The 22,679-nt window shown below is 46.9% G+C and overlaps 1 protein-coding gene across 1 annotated transcript in view; it reads right to left on the minus strand.

Moving 5' to 3' along the window:
* BLK (BLK proto-oncogene, Src family tyrosine kinase) overlaps positions 1–22,679 on the minus strand; it is a 46,258-nt gene that overhangs the window by 5,578 nt on the left and 18,001 nt on the right. The window contains exons 2-10 of the mRNA XM_026113481.2: positions 22,496–22,598; positions 20,332–20,380; positions 14,252–14,345; positions 13,185–13,283; positions 11,839–11,942; positions 4,738–4,887; positions 4,082–4,234; positions 2,746–2,925; positions 2,105–2,181 (exon numbers count right to left, since the gene is read on the minus strand). Coding sequence (XP_025969266.1) covers positions 2,105–2,181; positions 2,746–2,925; positions 4,082–4,234; positions 4,738–4,887; positions 11,839–11,942; positions 13,185–13,283; positions 14,252–14,345; positions 20,332–20,380; positions 22,496–22,597 — 1,008 coding nt within the window. The 5' untranslated portion in view covers position 22,598. The remainder of the gene's footprint in view (positions 1–2,104; positions 2,182–2,745; positions 2,926–4,081; positions 4,235–4,737; positions 4,888–11,838; positions 11,943–13,184; positions 13,284–14,251; positions 14,346–20,331; positions 20,381–22,495; positions 22,599–22,679) is intronic.

Genomic DNA, 22,679 nt, shown 5'->3' on the forward strand with positions numbered 1-22,679 from the left:
CCATGAGTAAACAGATTGCAAAATAGCTCAAGAGACTTCCCTCCTCCTCCTCCCAGAGATAGCGAGTGATTTTTTTGAATCCTGCTGCTCTGGGGAAGCTGGTGATGGAGGTGGGAGAGGAGTGATGAAAGTTGGCCTTCAGACTGACACCTGTGTCTCCATGGGTTTTGAGGGATGGACAAAAAGCTGCTTCTTACCCTGCTCATTGCAGATAGCTCGTGTGGAGATATTACATGGCTGGGGTGTGGGGGGTCATAGGAGCTCATGGTGACATCCACATGCACTTACTGACCCCGAATTACTGAGGGGGACTGTTCGACCTGCTCTGCACCACCGTAACGGAGCAGCTTCTGGCCAGCTCACGTCACGTGGTTACATTCAAGGCTTGAACCCTGAACTCGGAGAGGAGGCTCAGGCGCATGGCTCTGCAGGATGCCCGGGGACAGGTCTCTCCTGTGCGCCACAGCCCTGGTTTGGCTCCTACAGCTGGTTTGTTGTCAAACCTGCATAACCCTGTTCCCTAGGGCAGGCTGGACCATTGCCCTCTCTCCAAATGCTTGCATGCACCTGCCTGGAGATACTTCGTTATTCCAAGTGCTCAAAGCAAGTTATAAACTGTGTGTGAAATAAATGCACTAGGACTTGTAGCTTCTGCTGTCCATTCCTCAAATCTGGATGCAACATTGGCCAGTAGCTTTGCTATGGAGCTTTTTGGGTCACCCCTATGGCTGCAGTCGGGTTCAGATTGCTCTGGCTTTGGTGTTTTCTTATTTTGTATTAATGTATCAGTCTACGTTCTCTGGTTTATCTCTCTTCTGCAAGTCCAAGGGTTCCGTAACGTAGATGAATTTGGACCCTTCTGCTTATCATCAGGAATTTAAAACAAACCACAAGTTATTTTTTTCAGGAGAATGAAATAACAAAAGAATGAAAAAGAAAGAATGAATGAAACAATGAAAGAATAAAAGAAAGAAAGAAGTGGAAGAAAGAAAGACGTGAACAAGAAAAGAAGGATTTTAAACAGGGAGGCTGCATTCAGCTCTATAACCTATCGCAGGCAACAAAGGTAAAACTGCAGATAGGGAAGTTTTGTCAGTAATGAAGAGGAAAAGTACTAAATATGCTCCTTACATCATTCATGGGGGTGAGAATAAAAATAACCGATTTAAGGCATTTAAATGTTTTGCAAACAAGAAGCAAATTTTTTCACTATCATACAACCTTAAGATTCCCCACTCTTTAATTCATTTTTAAAATAACTCTGTATGATGGCAGAAATCAACTCTACACAGCATTTGCTTGGGCTGGCTTTGGCCCAGAGAGGCTGGGTGGTCCTGTGGGTAAATTCCAGACCTGCACCTCAAGTCAGCTGTACTCAGCCGTGACACTGACTCTGCATGGCTTTTTTTCAACATTTCCAAAATTAGCTTAACTCTGCTCAGGGGTGAGTCAAACTCTGGCAACAGCTGTCTAGGACCAGAGTCGAGGGATTTTGCCAGTCTCATCCTTCATGTATAACTTGTTGCCAAGACACTGCCACTCTGGTCCTCAGTTTCCCCAGCTTTGACCCTTTTGAGTTCAGATGCCCTGCTGGATCAAAAAGATACGGTACAGCTACAACTATTAACATTTATTGCCCCGGGAGGCTTTGAGGGAAGCAACCCTACTAAGGCAAAAGTTTGTTCTTGTAAGGAGCAATATTTCCAAATTTGGCGGACAGAGCATCCTTTGTGCCTAATCATCAGAAGGGAAGACCTCCTGCAAGCCAGCACGTCCCCACATTCAAAGTCTTTTTCTGAAATTTCTCTTCCTTTTGGTAACAAGAGAAACAAACTTATTTCCTGCTCGGTAAGACAGAAAAAAAGTATCTCCAGCACTTCGCTAAGTTCCTCAGAGGGTTATCCTAAAGACGGAAGAGCAATGCTGAGCTGACTTCCATACCAGCATAAGAGTGCTGAGGAAGAAATCCTTAGACAGCACACCAGGAGGTGCTGTTTTTCTCCAGGAAATTGATATTCTGGCACATGCTTCAAACTTGCAATAATTTCACTGGGACAATAACAAATCATGCCTCAAGTTCATTTCCCAGAGTCCATTTACTAACCTGAGAAGACATATCAATAAGTTTTGGGAGACTCAGTTGGCTTCCTTCTTCTGTCTTCAGGTAATCCAGCAAACATCCTGCAAAAGAGGAGAGACTGTCAGGACTGTTCTGAATAATTGTATGAATTTACTTTCCCTGCTCCTTCACTGAATATAAGCAAAAAATCTACCTGCAGCCTAGACAAAACCCAAGGAACAACAGTAACTGTCCTTTGGAGAATCTTCCATTAGGAAAGTTCCCAAATGCAGCCAATTTCCCCCTCCCACTCCCATCCCCCAGACCTTTTGCAAAATCCTGTGCATCCTTCACTCAAAGTCTCATAGGCAAGAGGGGCAAAAGAAAGGACAACTTCACCATGAAGGGAGTAAAAATCTCAAACAAACTTCCAGCAGGAACCGTGGAGGTCTTCAAATGGAGCATCATCATTTTGCAAAGGGGCTTATGAAATGTGAGACCACAAGAGGCAGGATTTGATCATCCAGGAAATCCCTTCCAGTGCTGGAAACAACCTTCTAGATCACTTAATCCTCCTCCTTACAGATCTGAGATAATGCTCTCCACATTATGCATGGCAGTACCTGTCAGCTTATCGACATACTTTTGCAGAAACCCCAGCCAAAAAGCTCCATGAGGCGCCTTACCGTTGGCCATGTACTCTGTGACTATGTAGATTGGCTGCTTGGTGACTACCGCGTATAGCCGGACCAGTTTGTCGTGTTGGAGCCTCTTCATCAAGTTTGCCTCTGCCAAGAAGGCATCAGGATCCATGCTGCCCTCCTTCATGGTCTTCACAGCCACCTTGACGTTGTTCTTGTAGTAGCCTGCAGGGAGATAACGAGGCCCTGAGAAATTTTGGCCTCTCTGCAAGCTCTCCTGGGCTGCGCAATAAGGAATACAAGAGCCTGCAGAGTAGGCTTCCCCTTCTGGGGAAGTGCTGGGGAAGAGGGCAGGGATGTGCTCAGTATCACTTCTAACAGGTCTCAGAGGTGTCTTGAGGGACCGGTGCTTCTGGGAGTGGGGAATGTTTCCCCATGCACGTTGCCATCCAGCTCAGCAGGGCTGGAGACCGAGACACTAAGCGGATTTGGCTGGTTGCTTTCCCCTGCTGTTTGTGGGTAGGGGGAGAAAGCGATCTTTGTGGATCCTGTTTCAGAGGAGCTGATGAGAAAGGCTGAGAGATCAATGGTTTCTAATCTCCCAGCAAGAAGCGAGTGCCAGTGGGCTCCTAGCAACAAGCAGCGATGAGAGGAGAGAGGACACACACGGCACAGCTGCCAGTCAACGTGCCTTCACAAGGAGCTGTCGCTGCTCCAGGTGGAGGCCTGTGCAGTGAACGTATACTGGCTCATTCCTCCCAGCCTTGTAGGATTTTTCCTACGGGAAATCCCTGGGGGCTTCCACTGTCTGGAGTTTGAAATAATCTGAATTCTGGAGCACCCACCTGCTTTCTGGGCAGAGAGAGCCCTCCGAGCTGAAGGGACCTGCATTCTCAGGCATTTCATCATACAGAGCCATCACTTTGCATCCCTATCTCTCTCTCTCTGTCTTGGCCCTCTGTCCACCACTGTGTACCAGCTCCGCCAGTCAGGACTTTGCAGTCAGGAGGTAGAGCTCAGTTTGGTCCTGTCTACCCTATAAATTCCCAAGGCAACCACAAAAAGCATGGGAAAGGAAGCTGAGCATGTCCCACTTGCTCTTCTACCAGTCAGCAATATGCAGGGACACATAACAGATGCAGGGCTGGGTTAGTGAGGCAGACTCTGCAGTGGGGCAGAGTCCCAGGGAAGCAAAGAAGGTGGGGCAGTGTCACCTGGGTACCCTGCCGTGTGCAATTTAGGATCCCACATTCACACCCAGGATCCCTGGGCAGAAAGATGGGAGCATGCCATGGGAAGTGAGTATGCAGCTTCTCTAACACCCCTTGTAGGTGTCTGGACTACGAAACTCATGTTGAGTCATTAAGTGCCTTGTACTTACCCATCCACACTTCCCCAAACTGCCCACAGCCAAGTTTCTTCACAAGTTTCAGAGACTCCCGTGGGATCTCCCATTCGTCCTGCGCCCAGGGTCTCTGGGGAACCAGCGATATGCAGGGAGCTGTGAGCCTCTGACACAAGCCATCACCCTTCTCTGTGTGAGGAGAAAGCACAGAGCAGTTCAATAGGATGGACTGACCCTTCAACCCCACATCTAGCCTGCTCCTCCATCCGCATGCTAGGAAAAAGTCCACCCATGGGATACCTCTACAGCCACACCATAACTGTTTCAGTCACAGGGATCAAGGCACCCAGAATGGACCCACTGCAAGGAAAAAGCCCAAGGAGAGCCATATAAGAGCAAATTCCCCTGCCCAATCTGTCCAAACCCTGCCTCCTGCATACGCCTTCAGCATTCACTCCTTTCTTTGCCTGCTGGAGAAACTCTCTGGCTACATGGCTGTGGGCAGAGCTTGCCCTCACAGTGCCCAAGGAGGAAGGATAAGGCTCAGGTGCCCAAGTTCACCTTGGAAAAGGACACCTTGCCCATGAGTGTGGATGGAGTGATGGTGGGTGACTGGCAACCCTGTTCTTGCCCTGCCCACACATCCACCTTCTGCTAGGAGACACACCCACAAGGGAACGCAAGCAACTTACGGCTGTAATGATGGATTAGCTGTGGCAGGCTGGAGAAAGCAGTCCTGGGGGAGATGTAATACCCCCCGCCATCTAAGGTGCGGATCCTGTAGTGTTTGATGATGTCCCCATGAGCAGTGTCACTGTCTCTCACAGACAAAGAATAGGCACCTGGATAAAGAGCAGAAGATGGAACTGTGAGGACAAGCAATGCCTGATGCAGGGACCAGCTACCTCCTCTTTCCTCTGCAGTCTGCAACTGCAGTGGTTCCTTGCAGATCCCCCCCTCTCAGCCCCTGCTGAGGCCTCCTCAGGGCAAGTCCTACCAGGCTACAGACCTCCTTCTCTCTGAGTCAGGTGGAGGGATGAAGGTTGACCAGAGCCCAGCTGAGCCTGCCGGGGCTTCGTTGAGGCCTGCCTATGCAACAGCTAGAAGCCTCAAGGGAGAAAAGGGCAATCCAAATATCGCTAGTGCATCTCCAGCCAGAGCAATCAGACTCTTTTAAGGTGATTAAGGTTCTCTGCCACAGTTCCAAGTCTCCCATCTGAGCTTTCTCACCCGCGACGTCCCATCGAGATGAAATAAGTGACTGCATTCTCGCCAGTTTGCAGGTACACAGGAGTGACAATGAGTTGAACCACTCAGCCAACACAACCAGAACTTCAGTTAGGGGAATAGATAAGGTCAAGAGGTATGTGTTCCTTCTCAGCAATACTGGGGACCACATGTCCCCATCATCCCTTACAGTTCTTGTTCCAAAGTCAACGGTTCAGCTGTCGTGGGCCTCCCTTTTACCATGAGTTTGTACTGGGGGTAATGAATAGGGGCTCAGGAGGTTGGTCTTGTTCAGCTGCAAGTTTGTGGCTATGGGTAAGCCATGATTCACAAAGAGATTTAGGTGCTTTTTCATTTCAAGGATGCTACTTAAAGATCTGCCACTCTGATCTGCTTTTCTCTCCTTATAGTGGTTTGTAATCCAAACCATGGGCTTTTGCGCACAAAAGCAGCACTAGATGTTGCTACAGAGCAGCAACTTCAAGCCTATTTCACTGTAAATTTCAATACAGTTTCACAATGTTTTTTTCCCTTTGTCTGGATCATATTTCCGGAGTAAGTTGTTGTAAGCCTGCTGGGCTGTTCAAAGTCTAATACGTCACCTGGACTGACAGGCTGCTTTTTTAGTGTTTGAAAAGGCAAGGCTATATATGTTAAAAAATATGTATCTATCATGTAGGATCATAAGCAGAAGCAGGGCATTCCACGATGACTCTGAAACCTTAATGCTTCATATGAGGGGAAAGCTTACTAATTTATAATGCTCACTGACTGGTATTTCTCCATCACAGCACCAATTCTCACTGCAGTTTCCTCCACTGACCGGAAATGATTCCTTGTTCTGACTGCATTTCTAAAAAGCAAGAGAAGAAAAACACCTCCATGGACATTTGTGCTGCTGCAGTGATTATAAATCCTTATAAGCAGGATTTGGGAGATTCTAACTTTTTTCCAAGTGCAGGCATTCATTTGGAGGTGACTCTTTTTCTGAGGAGACCAGACTGAAATTCAGTGGCTTAATTTTCACAGAAGACAGAGCATCTGCCAGTTTAGCTGTGGAGCCAGACAACCCCAAGACTGGAAGTACACAATTTTAGTATGGTGAGGTCCCTGTGAATGGAGAGAGGTTGCTCTTCTGAAACATTTTCCTTCACCATGAGTGTGGTTTTATGGCCTGAGTGAGGCAAGATTCAGGCTTGAGAATTCCTTTTGGTAAATCACCCACGCAGCCAAACCTCTGAAGAGCAGCGCTGCAGGGTCTTTAGCAGGGCAATAAAAACTCCAGGGAAGAGCAGAGAAATGGCCCACTTTTACAATCCGTGTCTCAGCTAAGGTCAATTTCTCCAGTGAATGATCTTTGGACCCCAGCTGGTGCAAAGAGTGCTGCTAAGACTCATGTCTGCACTGCTCAGTATTAGTCCTGCCAGAGCAGATCAGCCACATTTATGCTGCATTACACTTGGCCCTAGACCTCTACTGGTACTTGTGTGGCCTGAAAGTGCAATTACTATTATTATTACTATCATTATTGTGATTGTTGTTGTTGATTATGTTGTTGTTTTAATTTCATAGTGCTTCAAATAATACGCAGGCCTGGGTGTAGCCCATTAGAGCTGGGCTTATATTGCATGAAACCAAAGGGGTGCCTTACATGTCCTGGGATGTGGCAAGAGGTATGTGTGGGTATTTGAGAATGCAAAGACTGCGAGAAGAGTGTCTAAGATGAAGGAGCTAAACTTGGTGTGAACCCAGCTGTACCAATGATCGACAGCATTGCAGAAGGGAGCCCAGGAATTAATGATTAACACATGTGCAAGTGTGTGATTGGGGCTTGAGAGTTAGTAGAGAAGAGGGGAACTGATCTGTTTGTTAGTGTAGTTGCACCCGAAACGGCTCCTCTCCAGCAGGACCTGCTCTCCAAATCCCACTGACTCTTTAAACCCTCTTGCATCTCTCGAACCAAAGACACACAGCACACAGCAGTGACAGGGGCTCCCAGCACCCTCCAGGCCAATCTATCAGGTGCCTACTACCAGTGTTAATTTTATCCTGTCATTAGAGGTAACAGTTGTATTTCACCCCCTGCCAGAATTTAGGTCGTTCGCTGGAGTTGGTGTTGTAGAGCTTTCCCCATCATTCACTGTGGTTGAAGGGTTCCCCTGGGAGTGCGGCGGCAAGGCAAAGCACCAGGGCTGAAAAGCTTCAGCTCTCTCTTCTCTCAATGACAACAGCAAGTGATTAAAATTAAGTGGAGCTAGACAGATGGCAGGACTCCCGCTTTCCCAAAAAGTAACCAGGATACCTCAGAAGTCCTTCCTCCTTCGTTACAAAGGACATTCGCCTGCCCTCAGGCAGACACTGCATCCCAGCACAGCCCTGGGCAAATGCACAGGCAGACCCACACCCTAGCACACACCACCACAAAGCAGGGTGGACACAACCGAATCTTGCCCTGGGCAGTCTGGGTCTCAGACCCGCCTGTTCTGTAGCTCACTGGATCCTCACCCCATCCTTCACAAGTCTCTCAGCTCCTTTCCGTTCAAAAGACAAAAACTGGGGAAGACCTCCAGAAGGTACAGTGGGTGAGGATCAGCTCCAGATTCACATACCTAGGGCTGATTCAATCACCTAAACGTGAATGTTTGGTACCACTCAAGATACTCTGGGACATCCACACAGGTCTGGCAGGTGTATTGCGAACCCACACCTTCTGGTGGAGCACCCGGAGCCAAGCGGGACACCCTGGAGCATCTCAAATGGCTTTAAGATATCCAGGTTTTGGCAGCCAAATCAAACCTCATTGCCTACAATGAGATCGCAGACGACTACCATGTGCGCAGATATTTACATTTTGATCTCTATATGTCAGATTGAGTTCTGCTTTCATATTGTGTATGTGTGATCCTTTATCTCCAAAGGCCTCATGGAGCTCTTAACTCCTTACATTTGTACGAAGTGTCGGATGGTACCAAGTGCTGTTTTTGTGATAAAGATAACTCCTTTGTACCCTGTGTCCCCTTCTGCAGAAAATGAAATCCTGCAGACTCCAATCCCAAGCTGAAGCTCTGTGATATGGGTGATGTTATCTTCCAGCATCCACTGCCTCCCCGACTTGGGGTGAGAAACCCAGGAGTTCAGCTGGATACTGGGGCTGATCTCTGCAAGGGCCGGGAGCACAGACATGGTAGTCTTACTGCTAGCCAGGAGTTCGTGACTCGGCACAGCTGTACGACTGTGTTCCCACAGGTTTCAGAATGATTATTACTTCGGGGGAAGATTTGTTTTTTCCAGCAGCTTCAGTAAGCTAGTAGTCTAGTAAGACAGTAAGGCTAGCTCTCTGCCGGTGATTTCACTGCCGATCTGATTCCCACACCCTCCTAACAAGGAGCCCATCTTCCTAGGGTATTAAATGTGCCTTTCATGGCCTCTGCAAAATGCTGACTGCAAGAAAAGCCCCTAGATTTGCAGAACTTTAATATCCTTAACCGCAGGCAAAATGAGACACCTGCAATGCCTAGGGCGGACTGTGACAAAGTAGTGTACTTACGCAGGGTGCAGAATGCCTTCTGCTGTGGCTGAGTCCAGTATGAGACGACGACCCTCCACAGCATGCAGCTAGTGGGTCGATTGCCCTAGCTCAATTCTGTGCTCGGCCATGAAGGTCAAATGTTGTTGACGACGTGCTAGGTGAATGAAGATATACCATGGCACGGAGAAAATCAAGAAGAACCTCTGGGGTTCAAAGGGCAGGGTTAATTCCATGGCACTGCCCTGGATATCTTTTTGTGGGTCACACTGTTTTATATAAGCAAATGCAGCTTTACAGCACCTTTGGAGGTGCAAGGTTTTTTCTTTTCCTTTTCACTTTACAGAGTAGGAAACTGTGGCTGAGAGAGATCAAATGGTGTGAACATGGTCATTCAGGAAGTCTAAGGCACAGCCAGTACGCAAATAGAAGCTGAATTCATAGAATGATTCAGAGAAAGACTAGGTGCTTGAAGGAACAGCAGCATATTGAGACAGAATATTGAATATCAGAAAAGACAGAGATGAGACCCACTTTTCAGAGCAGAAGCTGATTTCTGACCCTTTGGGATTAAGAGGGGACTTCCACAGAAATGGAATATGATATGGCTGCTAATGCAGAATATCACACGCTTCCTGCTAAGTCTGCTTCTAGCCAGCAAAGACAGGACATTGGAGACTGAGTCTAGCCTGGCTATTCCTCATTGAATCTCAGGACCCCACCTCTGCCCAAGCCCCATGCAATATGGACTCACCCACACTCCAGAGAATTACTGCCATTGAGGGAGTAATTTTGTTTTGTGTTTGCAGCTCAAGGCAAGCAGAAACAAAGGACAATTGCACTGAGCAAGTGTAGGGAAAGGTCTGATTCCTGCCACGATAGGCATCCAGAGATACCACAAAGACTAAGGGCATGTGTGGGCAGAGGGCCTTACCCCTTGCCAGACCTTCAGTTGCAACACATGAGTGTCTGCTGGGCCTGTGAACAGCACATTAATTGTCCCCTATTGCCCCCAAGTGCAATTCACCGTTTTGGACCATGACAGGCATCTCATCAAATATCCCAGCAAGCAAAGGAGAGAGAAAGAAAGGGATAAACGGAAGAGGAGAATGTGGTGACTAGTCCAAGTTTGACTATTTCAATGGCGCCACAAAGACAGTGGGAGAAATAGCATTCAAGTAACCAAATGACTCACCGGGAGCAATGCTAAAAACAAGTTCTTCAGAGTTTCCTAGCCTGAATGCTCCAAAATTCTGAAAACTGCAAATCTGCATAGAAAGCAGCCCTCCTAGCTGCCCTCTATTCAGCAGGGACATGCAGAGGTGAAACCAGGGGTGGAGCAGGGGGGGGAAGTTAAAAGTCTAGATAAAATTAGGCTGCTGTAACGCTAACACAGCACCCCTACATGATGGCTGGAGGGGGGAGTGCTACAGGAAGGGGAGCATCTCGTTGCCCCACTTAGCACACTAGATATCACATCTGTTCAAGAGCAGCACTTCAGTGTGACTCTACTTGTGCGGTGAGATCCTGTTATTGGGGATGGCTGCAAGGTCAGGTCAGCCATACAGCCAGGGCTCTGTGCACCCAGACTGCCTCTCTCTGAGTAAACTGCACGATGCCAGAGCCTGCTCTCTGAGGTCACATCCACGTGATGAAACTCTCTTAACCTCCAAAACAGGTTGGCTACATTCAAGCTAACTGTTGGGAATGGTGCCTGGTTCATGCCAGGATCAAACTTGCACAGACACCGAGTGGACGACCTAGCTGCAGCATCCAGCCTCTGGCACTATTTCACTTGCTAGTAAGGATGTAGCCATGGAGGAATGGGCAGATACTGCCCTGGTGAGCACCCAGGTGAATGGGAGAAAAGACACACCAGAAAGGAAGAATAAGCTACCATAGGCAAGAACTGATTGTAAAATGGAGGACTCTTGTCTATCTGCTCCCACTCTCACTGTTTGGCCAGGGCCTTGTGGAAGCATTTGGGAAGAGAACCAAGGAAAAGAAGATCCCATGTTACTTCAGAGGGATGCTTTAAGTCTCTACCGATCTGTGTTAGGAAGAAACAGACCAGCTTTCCCCATATGGTAAGGAAGGACTCCTGTGTACGTTTCACAAGAGTGAAACCAAAGTGCGGTGAAAGTAAAGTACTTTCCTGAACTGCTCTAAGGAGCTGGTTCAGAGCAGAACCAGGGAACCATCATCAGCACCATTTCTTCCATGCTGTAAGCACAGCTACTGGTCTGGAAGATGCAAGGAGAGAAAAATAGGGAAGAACCAAAGTGAAATCCCCATTGGACAATTTAAATCAACTTTCAGACTGTCTACAAATTAACAGAACAAAGAAGTTGCAGTTACGTAGTTATTAAGTACTATGGTTATTAACTATATCCACTGCCTGAAAGAGGTGACCACAATGCTCAACCTTTTCCGTCGTCACTGGGTGATGTCCTCAAAAGACAGGTTCATATGGAGAGAAAGTGAATGATGCCCACCTTTCCTGCTCCAGTCTCCTTCAAAAAACTCTGCCTCTGTTTGCATCAACTCACCTCACTACAGACTGACAGGGAACAAATATTTCCTTTGGGAAAATACTTCTTTCCAAAACTTCCTCCAAAATTCTGCAAGTGTCTGCTGGAAACAGGACAAACACTTCCTCAAAAGTACCAACAAGAACGTCCATTTGCCAAAAAAGTAGTTTCCTCAGGGAGAACAGGAAAAGGTAATCCATTAATCACTCTTTTGGAAAGTCATTGCTGCTTATCTGTGTCCCTGCATCTTTGCAATGAACTATGGTGAAAGGAACCACCTTTACCACAGTCTGAACTAGAAATAAAGGTAACAACATGAACAAATCTTTGCTCTTGAAATCCCCAGCTCACTTCTACAGCCCTCCTGAGTCCGGCAAGCATTATTTTCTCCTGCCAGTTCCAGGAAGCTCCATAGAAACACTGACACAGCTGAACCCTGCAGCTCCAGTCTGAAAGGTTTTCCAAGCAGTGGCAATAATGAGAAGTTACACTCGCTCTGTGAATCTCACCTTTGCTGGTTTCACTCTCTCTGACAAGAAAAGAGCCAACTTTGTTACCAGGTGCAAACAGCAGCCGTTCAGCATCTTTTCTGCTCAGAGTTTTAAAATACCACCTGGGAGACAGAAAATGTAAAATCATCATTGAAAAGGAAAAAAAAGCTCTGAAAAAAAGTAAATTCTTTCCAGTTAGTTACGTTTTTTTTACCATCATACTCTGAAATTGAGGGTTATTTTTATCAGCAAGTAGCTTTATCTGCTGGAAAAGGCCAGTAATAGATTCTTTATGGTAGATTAACACCAGATTTTAATTACTTTAGGCTTGTTCCACAGCCTAGCGATTGAGTCAGAGAAGATAGTAGATGGTCTGCGCAGTATCTCTACATGAGGGAAGTGCAAGCATGGCCTCCGAAGCACATAGAGACCCCCCAGCTCCTCTGGCGAGCTAGCAAGCCCTGAGCCATGCCCAGGCAGGCTGCATATAAAGTAGGTACGTGGGCTGGATGCAGAGGATGGTGCGTCCACGGCCACTAAAACCTACCCTTTGCATCCAAAGAGCATTTATACCCCAGCCACATTTCTGTGCACTGTTAAATGTCTGCTCAATTCAGTGATGGTTGGGTCCCTTAAAGAGGAGATTGCAAGAGGAACAGATCATTTATAGCTGAAAACCATAGGGGTAGGTACCTCATGGGAACCCTTGCTTTCTCCTCTGGCATTATAGGAATAGAAACCCTCTTGGCTCAAGTCTTTCTTACCATCTTCTTTGAAGGAAGCCAAACACGAAGGCTGCATCTGTGCTACGGAAACGAACAGTGCCAGGATGTGGGCCTGGGTGCTGGCACTTGAATTTCTCCACTGTTAAATTGTTCACGTGGTCCCCTGCACAGTTGAAGCCCTGATCAACCCACCCCCTCTCCAGTGATTCTCAGTCTCAGTTTGCATACGGCCACCCTGTTAGAGGCTGAGGGATTTTCATAGCATGCTTGTGGGTGGACGGCCCTCAGCACTGAAGAATGGGGCCCAACAGTGTTAATTTACCAGTGTAATTATAACCCTACATTCTTTCCCCAAAACACTTGTTTTTCATGGTGGATGAAGTCAGTGGGGCATGAGTCTTTGGACACATTCCCAATAGCAATCTCATGCTCCCTGCTCCTCATCCACACTGCACTTAAAACTGCTTCTAAACTTTTGGGCAGTGTTGTCATGGATGATGAAAGGCCTCTCGCCTTCCAGCCCGGCAGTGACTACTTTCTACTGGCAAGTAAAATTTTTCCTGTTGAGAGGCTGGGCTCTTTCAGAAAGGAAAGCCTTGTGTCAATCAATGTTCACCATTTGTAAGCCTATGCACTTACTTTTCCTGTTCCAAGCTGTCTACTTCTGCAACGAAGTTACTGGGGATATAGCCTTTCCTTCCGCTGCTGAGGGATTTTGCCAGCCACCAGTCCCCCTCACTGCAAACCAAGAAGAAGGGAAAGTGTGAGAAGATTTCATAACAGGCCGAGGCTAAAGGTGCAGAGACAGCATGGTTTCTGGGCTTTAAAGAGCAAGCAGGCCAGCCCTCATTGAGGGAGATGTTAATCTGCTCTGCAGGCCCCTCTCAGTTTCCTAGGGCCACTGCTAAGTGGAATTTTCCTGAGAAAAACAACAGAGAGTCTTTCAGGCACTTCGGAGGTGGCAGTGTCTTTCCATCAATGCACGGGAAGTGACCATGGATCCAAACCAAGGTACCTCTGCTAAGTGTCCCAAGTGAGAGGAAGGAAATTTGGGCCACTGTGGGCTCTCTGGCTCCTCTGCCCCAGCCCAGTGGTCTTAGCCCACAGTGTCTGGCTGAGAAGTGTCACCTCACAGAGCAGTCAAGGATGGAGCAACCCTTCTGAGCAGCCTGCTCCAAGGCAACGTGATGGGCCAAGCCCACCTCCACCTCGTTATGGATGAGGCAGATGGACTGTCAGCCTCTCCTCTCATAAGTTTAAAAGAAGAAAATGAAATGAAACCATTCACTTCTCTGGCTAGACTCTGTCCTTTCCTCCGACTACGCCCAACCCACATCCTTTGCAAAAGCACGATCAGCACAAAATATGAAACAGGCGCTAGGTTATTGTTGTTATTTATGCTACTTCTGCACCCACATGCACTGGCAGACTTGGGCTCCAGTGAAGAAGGTCCCAACGATGCTCAGGCAGGGACACTGCCTGATCCCAAAGTATCTATAACCCAAGAAAAGCAACCAAATGTCACCTTCCCCATCTTGGAGAAAGAGAGAGCAGAGTGGCCAGAGTCACACTCGCCATCTGGAGCAGAGCCAAGAAACACGCACAGCTCTGGTGAGCTGCAAATTAGCACCCAGCTCCAAGGTCCCCCGACTTTCCCAGCCTGACCATGCACATCTTTGAGCTCCCTCTGGCAGCAGGTTACTTACGTAGAGAGGACTTGGAGTTTATCCCCCTTGACCAGCTCCAGGTCACGGTCACTTGAGGCAGCAAAATCGTACAGTGCAATCACAGTGAAGTCATCTAAAAGAAGAAGCGACACCATTGAATCCAGCCTGGTCTCTACTGAGGGGTGATGCGCACTCAGGTGTACAGCATGGTGTTTCAACACCCACCAGCACAGGGGCTTGCCCCCCCCCCCCCAATTCCCCCAAATCCAAGATTTCCACCAATCCAATTTTCCTGCCAACCTGGACTTGCACTGATACCCCAAACTGTTGACTATATAGATATTTGCAAAGCACTCCAAACCCCTGTTTCCACAAAAGCTAGTGAGTCAACAAGAAAAAAAGGTTTGTGAGGAATAAGAAGAGTCATAAATAAACTGTCAGTGTTTGGCCTCAATTTTACACGGTGGTAAACAAAAACCGCTGTGGCAATATTTCCCAAGGTGGCTCTGGGATTTCACTCAGAAGGATGAGGGTTTTGTTTGAAAAAGGCAGAGAGTCATCTATGTTCCTGCTGCTCGAGCCCATTGCTGGGATTTAACACTCGCTCCAGACGCTCTTGACTCAGCCTGTAACTGGGCCTTCCCTTTTATGCACTGTGTCTTGCAGACCCACATGTGACACCACATTCAAATCTTGATGCTGTTCTCTACCCAGCATCGCTAACGCCCATCTGCTCCCTTCGGCTGACTCTATTAAAACGTTCACTGAGGCAGCTGCCGCTCCAGGCTGTCCTTCCCCTCCTCTGGCCTTGGTATATTTTGGATTTCCTTACTCCAGACCATGAAACTGGTGCTTTCTGCCTTCCTGTCTCCCATTTTACATGTAACCTGGGCAGACTGAGGCTGTGAGTGGGTCTGAGAGCCCGTCCCCTACCCTACCCTATCACTTTTATTCCAGCCATATTGGTCCAACCTAAATTTTGTCACGGCAAAATAGACCTTCAGGTGCCGGGCTGTGCATGGCAGAGCTGCTGCCTGGTATTTGTGCTGTGACACTGCTAACCCAGCCTGGTGCAGGTCTCTGCAGGCGGGAGGCTCAGGGGAGCTGAATCGCTATGTTTGCATGTCCGGGTTGTGCCGGTGCTGCTCTGCGAGAGGTTGTGCAACCGTTCACATGTGCTCTGCATGCTCACAGCTACTGAAGCAGAAATGAGGAGCTATTTTAGGGCAGATCAAACCTTATAAAGAAGATCAGCACGCAAAAAAACCACCAAACTAAACACTCAGTAGCAAAAAAGAAAAGAAAAAGAAAAAGGAGAACATTGGCTGTGGAAAGGTTTTAGCTTGTACACAGCCTTATTAATGCAGTAAGAGCGATGGATGGTCTATATATAGTTTTTCAAAACAGACTGTCAGGCCGCTGTCTCTGTGTGACCTTTTCAAATACTGCCACGAGCAAGGGAGCCAGACTGGCCCTTTGTCATCACAAGATAACATGTCTCTGGGGCAACTCGGGTTCTGTGTGTACGCGGGGCCTGGCTGCTGCTCTGCCTGGAGATTTATTGGAGAGGTCAGATGAGAAAGGGCTAGCGTGGGAGGGGAGGAGAGAACTGTAGCTTTGCAAACCAAAGACAAGAGCAGTTCCCTTCAGGCTTGTAAGGAGGAACTTGGAGATCAATGAGAAGTTTCAACAGAGCCTCACCTACTCCTGTGTATGGGGGAAAGGATGGTCAGGCACAAGGCAGAATGCTTTGAAGTCTTTAAATAGCTCACACAGCTGGAGGCTTCCCCTCGGGGGATCTCAAAGCATTTGGCATTAGCAGTGCATCCAAAATCTCGCTGCCTCCTGGAGAAAGTTGCTGTTACCACTGCTTTTGAACTTGGATGTGAGCAACTCTGAAAGGAGAGAAGGCCACTCAGCGAGCACCTCTCACAGTCATCCGTGCGGCTTGCGGTGTAACTGCTACCTCCCTCCTTGGCCTTGGGCTTCACCCGTTCATCAGGTTAATGGAAGTCTTCTCCCTAAGATTAATCATTTCTGCCAACAGTCAGCTCATAGATTTCAGACCCTAACATATCTGCAGCACACGCAATGGTGTAGCCATGTCAGGCATGTTTAACGGGTGAATGTCCAAAACCCTCTAGCACAGAGCTTCTCTGACAGGAAAGGCTTCTGGGCATGTGCCCACTGCAAGATCTCCACTCGAATGCGCTCATCCACATGTATGATCCTACTCTTTTTGAAGATAAAATAATACTGTGCTCGCACTTTTGCTTTGAAAAATAGAAGCAAATGTGTAAACATCTTCAAGCACAGTGTGGATATGTATTCCAAAAAATAAAATTAAAAAAAAAATGCAGTTTTGATCTTGAAGCAGTTGAAAAAGTACAAACAAACAAACAAACAAAAGCATTGAGAGAGAAAAGGAGAAAGGAAAAGAACAAATAAAGCAAAGACAGAAAGGTTTTATGTGCTGAAGAATATTATGTCCACCTCTTATCCATTTCTCAAGATATGTATTGAGAAACACTGCACACTTAAGCGAGCCAGAAGAAAGGCTCTCTCTGCTCAAGCCAGCAAGACTTGCTGTCTCATGATGAAAGTGCTCCTTTCCGTCTCCTAGTCTGCCACCCCGCTGAAAAAAAAAAGTGTTGATAATAGTTTCTTGGCCCAATTGATCAAGTTAGATCATGAGTGATTCTGTACAGCGCCCAGCACAGCAAAGCTGCTGGAGCTGCTAAGAGTGGCTGCTCTGCAGATAATGCTAACAGTCCAAAGACTTTGATCGCGAGCCAAATATGTCTTGGCTCTGTGTTGCTGTCACGAAAGTTAGATACCAGCTCAGTTTGCATAGGCTGAGTGCCAGTCAGATGGCTTAATAGAAACGATTCAGACGGTCTTCCCACCGCTGTCCCGTCATGAATGGGAGGCCTTTGCAGCCATCCCACGGCTACAGAGCCATGCTGAGACTGTGCCAAGGCTCCTCAGAGGACGGCAAATTGTTTTCGAGCAATGCTAGGATGGTCGAGGGGTGAATGACAGCTCCTCAGAGCATGTGTTGGCCACCTGGGTGTGCGGAGCTATGAGATACTATTGCTGAAAGTGGGTCCAGCTTCCCGTTTCAGCACAGCATGGGCTAGTTCGCTGGAGTAAACGCAGACTAGAAAAGTGTGCCTGAGCAACACACAGATGCTGATTGCACACCGGCCTTACTGCTGCGCTCGCTGCGGGGGACCTTGTTCGGTCCCGTTGATGGAGACGCAGAGCCTGTGTGCTGGCACCGTCGCCTCTCCCAGCGGTCAGCAAGCCCGGGTGTGACCGTGTGGGAGATGTCTCTCAGGGCATCCAGACTTGCACTGGGAAAATGTTTTCTGCCCAAAAATATTTGAGCCTCGTGTTTTGACTCAGTGAAAGTATTTGCAGATAATTTCTGCTTTCTCCAGAAAACTATGACAAACCTAAACCCATAACTTTTCTGTTAGGAAATTCAAATGTTTTGGTCAGTTCTCCCTCATCTTCCTTCCTTCTCTTTCTTTTGATCAGCAACATCTATTTTTGATCAGAAGTTTTCATTTTTCTTCGAAAAGTCAGACTTTTCAGTAGAAACAACCCTTCCTTTTTCCAACCAAGTTCATAGCCATGTTCCTGACAGTGTTCCTCTCAAACTCAAATCCACATGCAGGGAAAGACTATAAAAACTGATGCTAATGTTGAGATGCCTCAGAAGACCTTAATTTCCAGAGCGTGCTTAGCTCTCACCCTCTGACAATCAGCCTTCTTCATACCATGGTCAGTAAAAATCAAGCAGAGAGGTTGAAGCTACAGTTCCTCAGTCAGAAGAAATGTGCTCCCCTCCCCACTCCCCAATAATTCTCTGTGCAGTCCTGGGTTATTATAATTAATGCCTGAGGACAAGCAGCTAAAAGTTCACCCTACAGAGCTGAGAGAGGATCCAGCACTGACCTTAAAGATATCAGTGCTTACCCCTGAGGTAAAACAAATGACAGACTCTCACAAGACAATCCACCCTAAAGTGAAATGTGTGTTGGCAGTAATTCAAACACTAGAGTCTTATCCAGACTTACAGACTTTTTGCATTTCTTCATGCTACTTCTAGAAGCCAAGTAAAGACAAGAGTAGGCTTACATTAACAATAAATAAATAAACAATTTGCAATACATCAGTGAAAACCTGAAGCTTGCCCAGCACTGAGATCAGAAGGAAAAAAAAATAAAATGTAAGGAATGTAAACAGTGTAAAAAAGAGAGGAAAAAAAGGTTTTTTAAAATTTTATAGCAAATCTCATATTTCCATAATCAGTAATTTTTGAATGACTGACCTTGTAAGTGCTCCACAAGCTATAATTCAGGTCTTTAATTTTTTTAATATAATTCAGGTCTGTGATGTTTAATGTGATCAAATTGTCTGGATTCTGTGCTTCCTCTGTCAATTTATTTCCCTTGCCTTCTTTCACCAGAATAAACACAGGCCTCAAATGCCTCACATGGTTCCTCTCAGCCCATTTTGATACACAAGACAGAGGCAGACAGAGTCACTTCTGGAAATCCAAGCACTACTAGAGAAAAATAAGAACTTCCCCAGACTATCGCTGTGAGTATTCCTCCAAAACTGGAACTGAACCCAACAAACCAAAACATTTTTGATAGCTGAATATGGCTAACATGCTACTTAATGCATTTTTTTAGCATCTTTCCACTTCTGCCTTCTGACATGAAGCAGAAGTAAAAGCTGCCTCTCTGAAGATAGGTTTTGTTGTGTTTCTAGCCAGAGTAAGAACATTGATAAAAACCCCATGAAAAACTGCCCTGGCGATGTCTGCTCAGTTTTGGAAACACGAGACCACAGTTGCTTAGAAACATGCCATGAAAACAATTTTCCAGAAGAAAGCATGGTTTCTGGAAAACTGGTATGTCCATGGAAATTCACTCCAGTTCACAAGGCTGAAGAGCTACACCTTGCACCACACCTGTGTCAGCACAGGGGAAAGATGGAATAATATCAAACTGGCTCAAAACAAAACATTTTAGTGTTCCCGTACTGATCTCCATAACAAATGTCTGTTCTGAAGAGCATTTTGACATTCCAGTAATTTCTCTGGACACCGCATGAGAGAGACCCCAAGACCATGAAGGTGTAGAGCCACTGTTCCACCCCTCCTATTTATTTACCGTTTCACCTTTTCCTTTTCCCACAGCCCCCAGATTTTCTCACTTCATCCCACCTTGCATTTCCCCTCCTTTACTGTTAAAAGGAATAAGATGGCCCAGCATGGGGTTGTTGTGCCATCTTTAGAGTGGCTCCTACAAAAAATATTTTTGGCACATTTTCTAAACAGCCCCTCACACATAGTCTTCTCTCCTTTTCCATTTTTGCCTCATATTTCTCCAGCGTGCCTCCTTCTCCAGAGCCTTGTCCCTCTCTCTCCTCCAGGCTCTGTCTCCCTCTGTCTCTCTCTCTCTTTTTAATCTGCAAAATATATTTGGCATAAATAGATACAAAGTGCTGTGGCAGGCTGGGCAGAGGTAGCAGAGGGTTTCCTGCTAAAAAGCAATCATCTACCAGGCGCCGACAGACAATTCTGCAATCTGCAAATAATTGCAGAGGTGGTTGAAGCCAACACCCAGTCTCCAAGCAGGGGCTCTGGGCATCCTGATTTTATTCTATGTTTTTTGTTTGTTTATTCTTTTCCCTTCTTTCTTTGAAGTCTATGTGGGCCCTCTGATGCCTTCAGTTCCCTCTGAAATTTTCAGATGGCTGGATATGGCATCTACAAGTTGTCACTGTGCAGACAGGGCCTCAGAGAGAGAAATCTCCTGCAGCTGATGTCTCAAACCTCACTTTGCTCAATCAATGAAGAAAGAGCATTTTTTCCTTCTCTCTTTGATGGGTGTGAGAAATTGGCAGAGAGAAACAGTTAGTGATTTAAACTGAATCTTCCGAAACACACTGATAAACTCTCTGCCTGGTGACTGTAAAAATACAGAAACCGCACACTCGCTACATGACAACTTGTTCTCGAGACCTGCTGTTGAGAGACCACCATCTTGTAAAACCCCACGGGAAGGCGAAGGAAGCAGCAATTGATCTAAGAATCTTACCTTGTGCAGAGGCTTGGTTTAGATGAAGGCTGTTGATATCTTGCCTGCCCTTTGATATAAACGGAAAAAGAAAAAAGAAAAGACATTTATTACTTTGCTATGTTTGCAGGAGGAGCTGCTTTGAGCTTCACAGATGACTGGAAGTCCGATTTGGAGTCCACTATAGTCAGTCAACATCCCTCTATTGCTGGCAAAGGCTCCTGCGTCTGGCTTCTTATGTGTTGTGATGGTTTTAGCACATTTTGCCAGGATGTGTTCATAGCTGGCTTGACTGTCTGCTTGAATAATCCTTGGCTCCCTTCTGAATAAAAGCATAAATCTGCTACCCACTCGTTTAGAACCTGGTCTATCCAATTCTGTTCGCTGGTGCCAGACCTTGGATAAATGGGGGAAGAGACGCGAATTGTCCCATTGAGAAATGACAGTCTCAATATTATTCTAAGCAGACTACCCGGGATACACTTTGCCGTAATTATCTCAAGGCTCGTAGAATATTCTTTGCTCAGGGATATGTTCAGGAAACAGAGCCTGCAACTGAACTAGCAGATTAACCACCAGAGAAGCACCGCAGCTCGCCTGCCCACACCGCTAACGTTAACATGGTCCCTAGTACGGCTTTGGCCCAGCCCAACCAGTACCGACCCACACAACCCCTGGGAATGGTTTAGGGGTTATCATGGGTCAGAGACCATTCCCAACTGGCAACTGGGATGCAACCACCTTGTTTTGGAGTCTGTGCTTAATAATATGGAAATGGCCAGGTGGGCTCAGTTGCCCTCTACCCTGCTTTAGACCACAATCCCGTGATCATGTGAGCAGCTGAAGGTGTAGCACCTACTGACTAAAGTGTGTGTTTGGCCACAGCCGGAGGTATTTATACACGTGTGAAGGGAGTGAACTGCAAGCACTGAGTTAAAAATGTCTAGTGCCTGCTGTCCGTGTTACCCTTTGATTCCTGCTTAGCAGCAGTGTGGGGTGGGAGAGATGCTCACTGCTCTTTCTAATCCAACTGAAATATATATGGATTTTCCTTGACATACAAGAGCTTGGTGCCTGTGGCAAAAAATGAGGACCAGAAGGTGACTGATGATGCTATATTTATACTGAAAGCAGCTCCTCTCCAATGAGCTGGGGAGAAGAAAACTTAGGAAAAGAACATCCTCTTGATCAATCTGACATTTGCTGTCATGAAGACTGGACTTCGGAACTGTGAGAGAACTCAGGAGTGAAACTAACAGGGTGAAAATGTCTCCATCTGTCATCAAAAGCAATGTTAAGCAATTCCTTTCAGAGCTCAAGAGCTGAGATGGTCTCGCATGGCAGTCGCACCTTGATCTCTTGTGCTGCCTGCCTAATGCAGTGTTGAGAAACCTTGCAGCATTGTTAGCAGAGAGCAAGACAAGAGAAAGCAACGCCATCCCCTCTGCACAGCAACAGGCAGAGATGAAGTGATTGCCCAGGTTTATATAGGGAGTTTGTCTATCCAGGTCTCCTGAATCCTAACCTAGTGTCTTACTGCTGTGACCTTCTTTCTTCAGCCTGCAATCTTCCCTGATGGTAAAGTTTCGATTGTGGTTTGCTGCTCTGAATTTTAGCTTGAATCTGGCCCATCTTTGTGCCGTTTTGCAAATCAGCAATATATGACTGCATTGCAGAGCACTGAGGGCAGCAGTCCTGTCTGAGAGATACAGGGCCAACACGGAGGAGCTGTGCTCAAGTTGTGCATGGCACACAGAGCAGTGTCCCCCGCACCTTCTCCTCCTGGCCCCTGTTTTGCTCCCCTGTCCAGCCTGTGCAAATAATTGTGTTCAACACAACCAGCTTTTGAGAGCCCCATCACTGTTAGCCCGCTCAGACAATTCACCACCGTAATATATCCCATAAAGAAAAGGGCATCCTTTTTGCCAGAGGAAAACCCAGAGTAGACAGGGCTGATTGAACAGTTCACCCGGTGTTAAGAAGCTTGGCGGGGGGGGGGGGGGGGGGGGGGGAAGCCAGGGATAAATATTTGTTTTCTGTCCTTTGAACCACGTTTCCCAACTGGTCAATCAAATTTCAGGAAATAAAAGCACTCAGGTTCCTACCATCAAACATAAGTACTGCCTGTTTCTCTCCAAGCACTAATTCAGCTGTGGAGGACCCCAAAAAGAAACAAGACACTTACCTTAGGTGCGGTGGGGGGAATTTTATTCCTGTGTTTTGGGTTGCTTCCAGAAGTGCATTTCTCATTGGAGGTCAGCTGATTTTTGCTCCCAAACAACCCCATCCTGAAAGGAAGAACAGAGAGGACTTTGTAATGAGACTGCTGCTGGGTGAAGGGGCAGACAGTGAGGGACAAAATGACCTCC

Source organism: Dromaius novaehollandiae, chromosome 3 (assembly GCF_036370855.1).
Source record: "Dromaius novaehollandiae isolate bDroNov1 chromosome 3, bDroNov1.hap1, whole genome shotgun sequence".
Lineage (NCBI taxonomy): Eukaryota > Metazoa > Chordata > Aves > Casuariiformes > Dromaiidae > Dromaius > Dromaius novaehollandiae.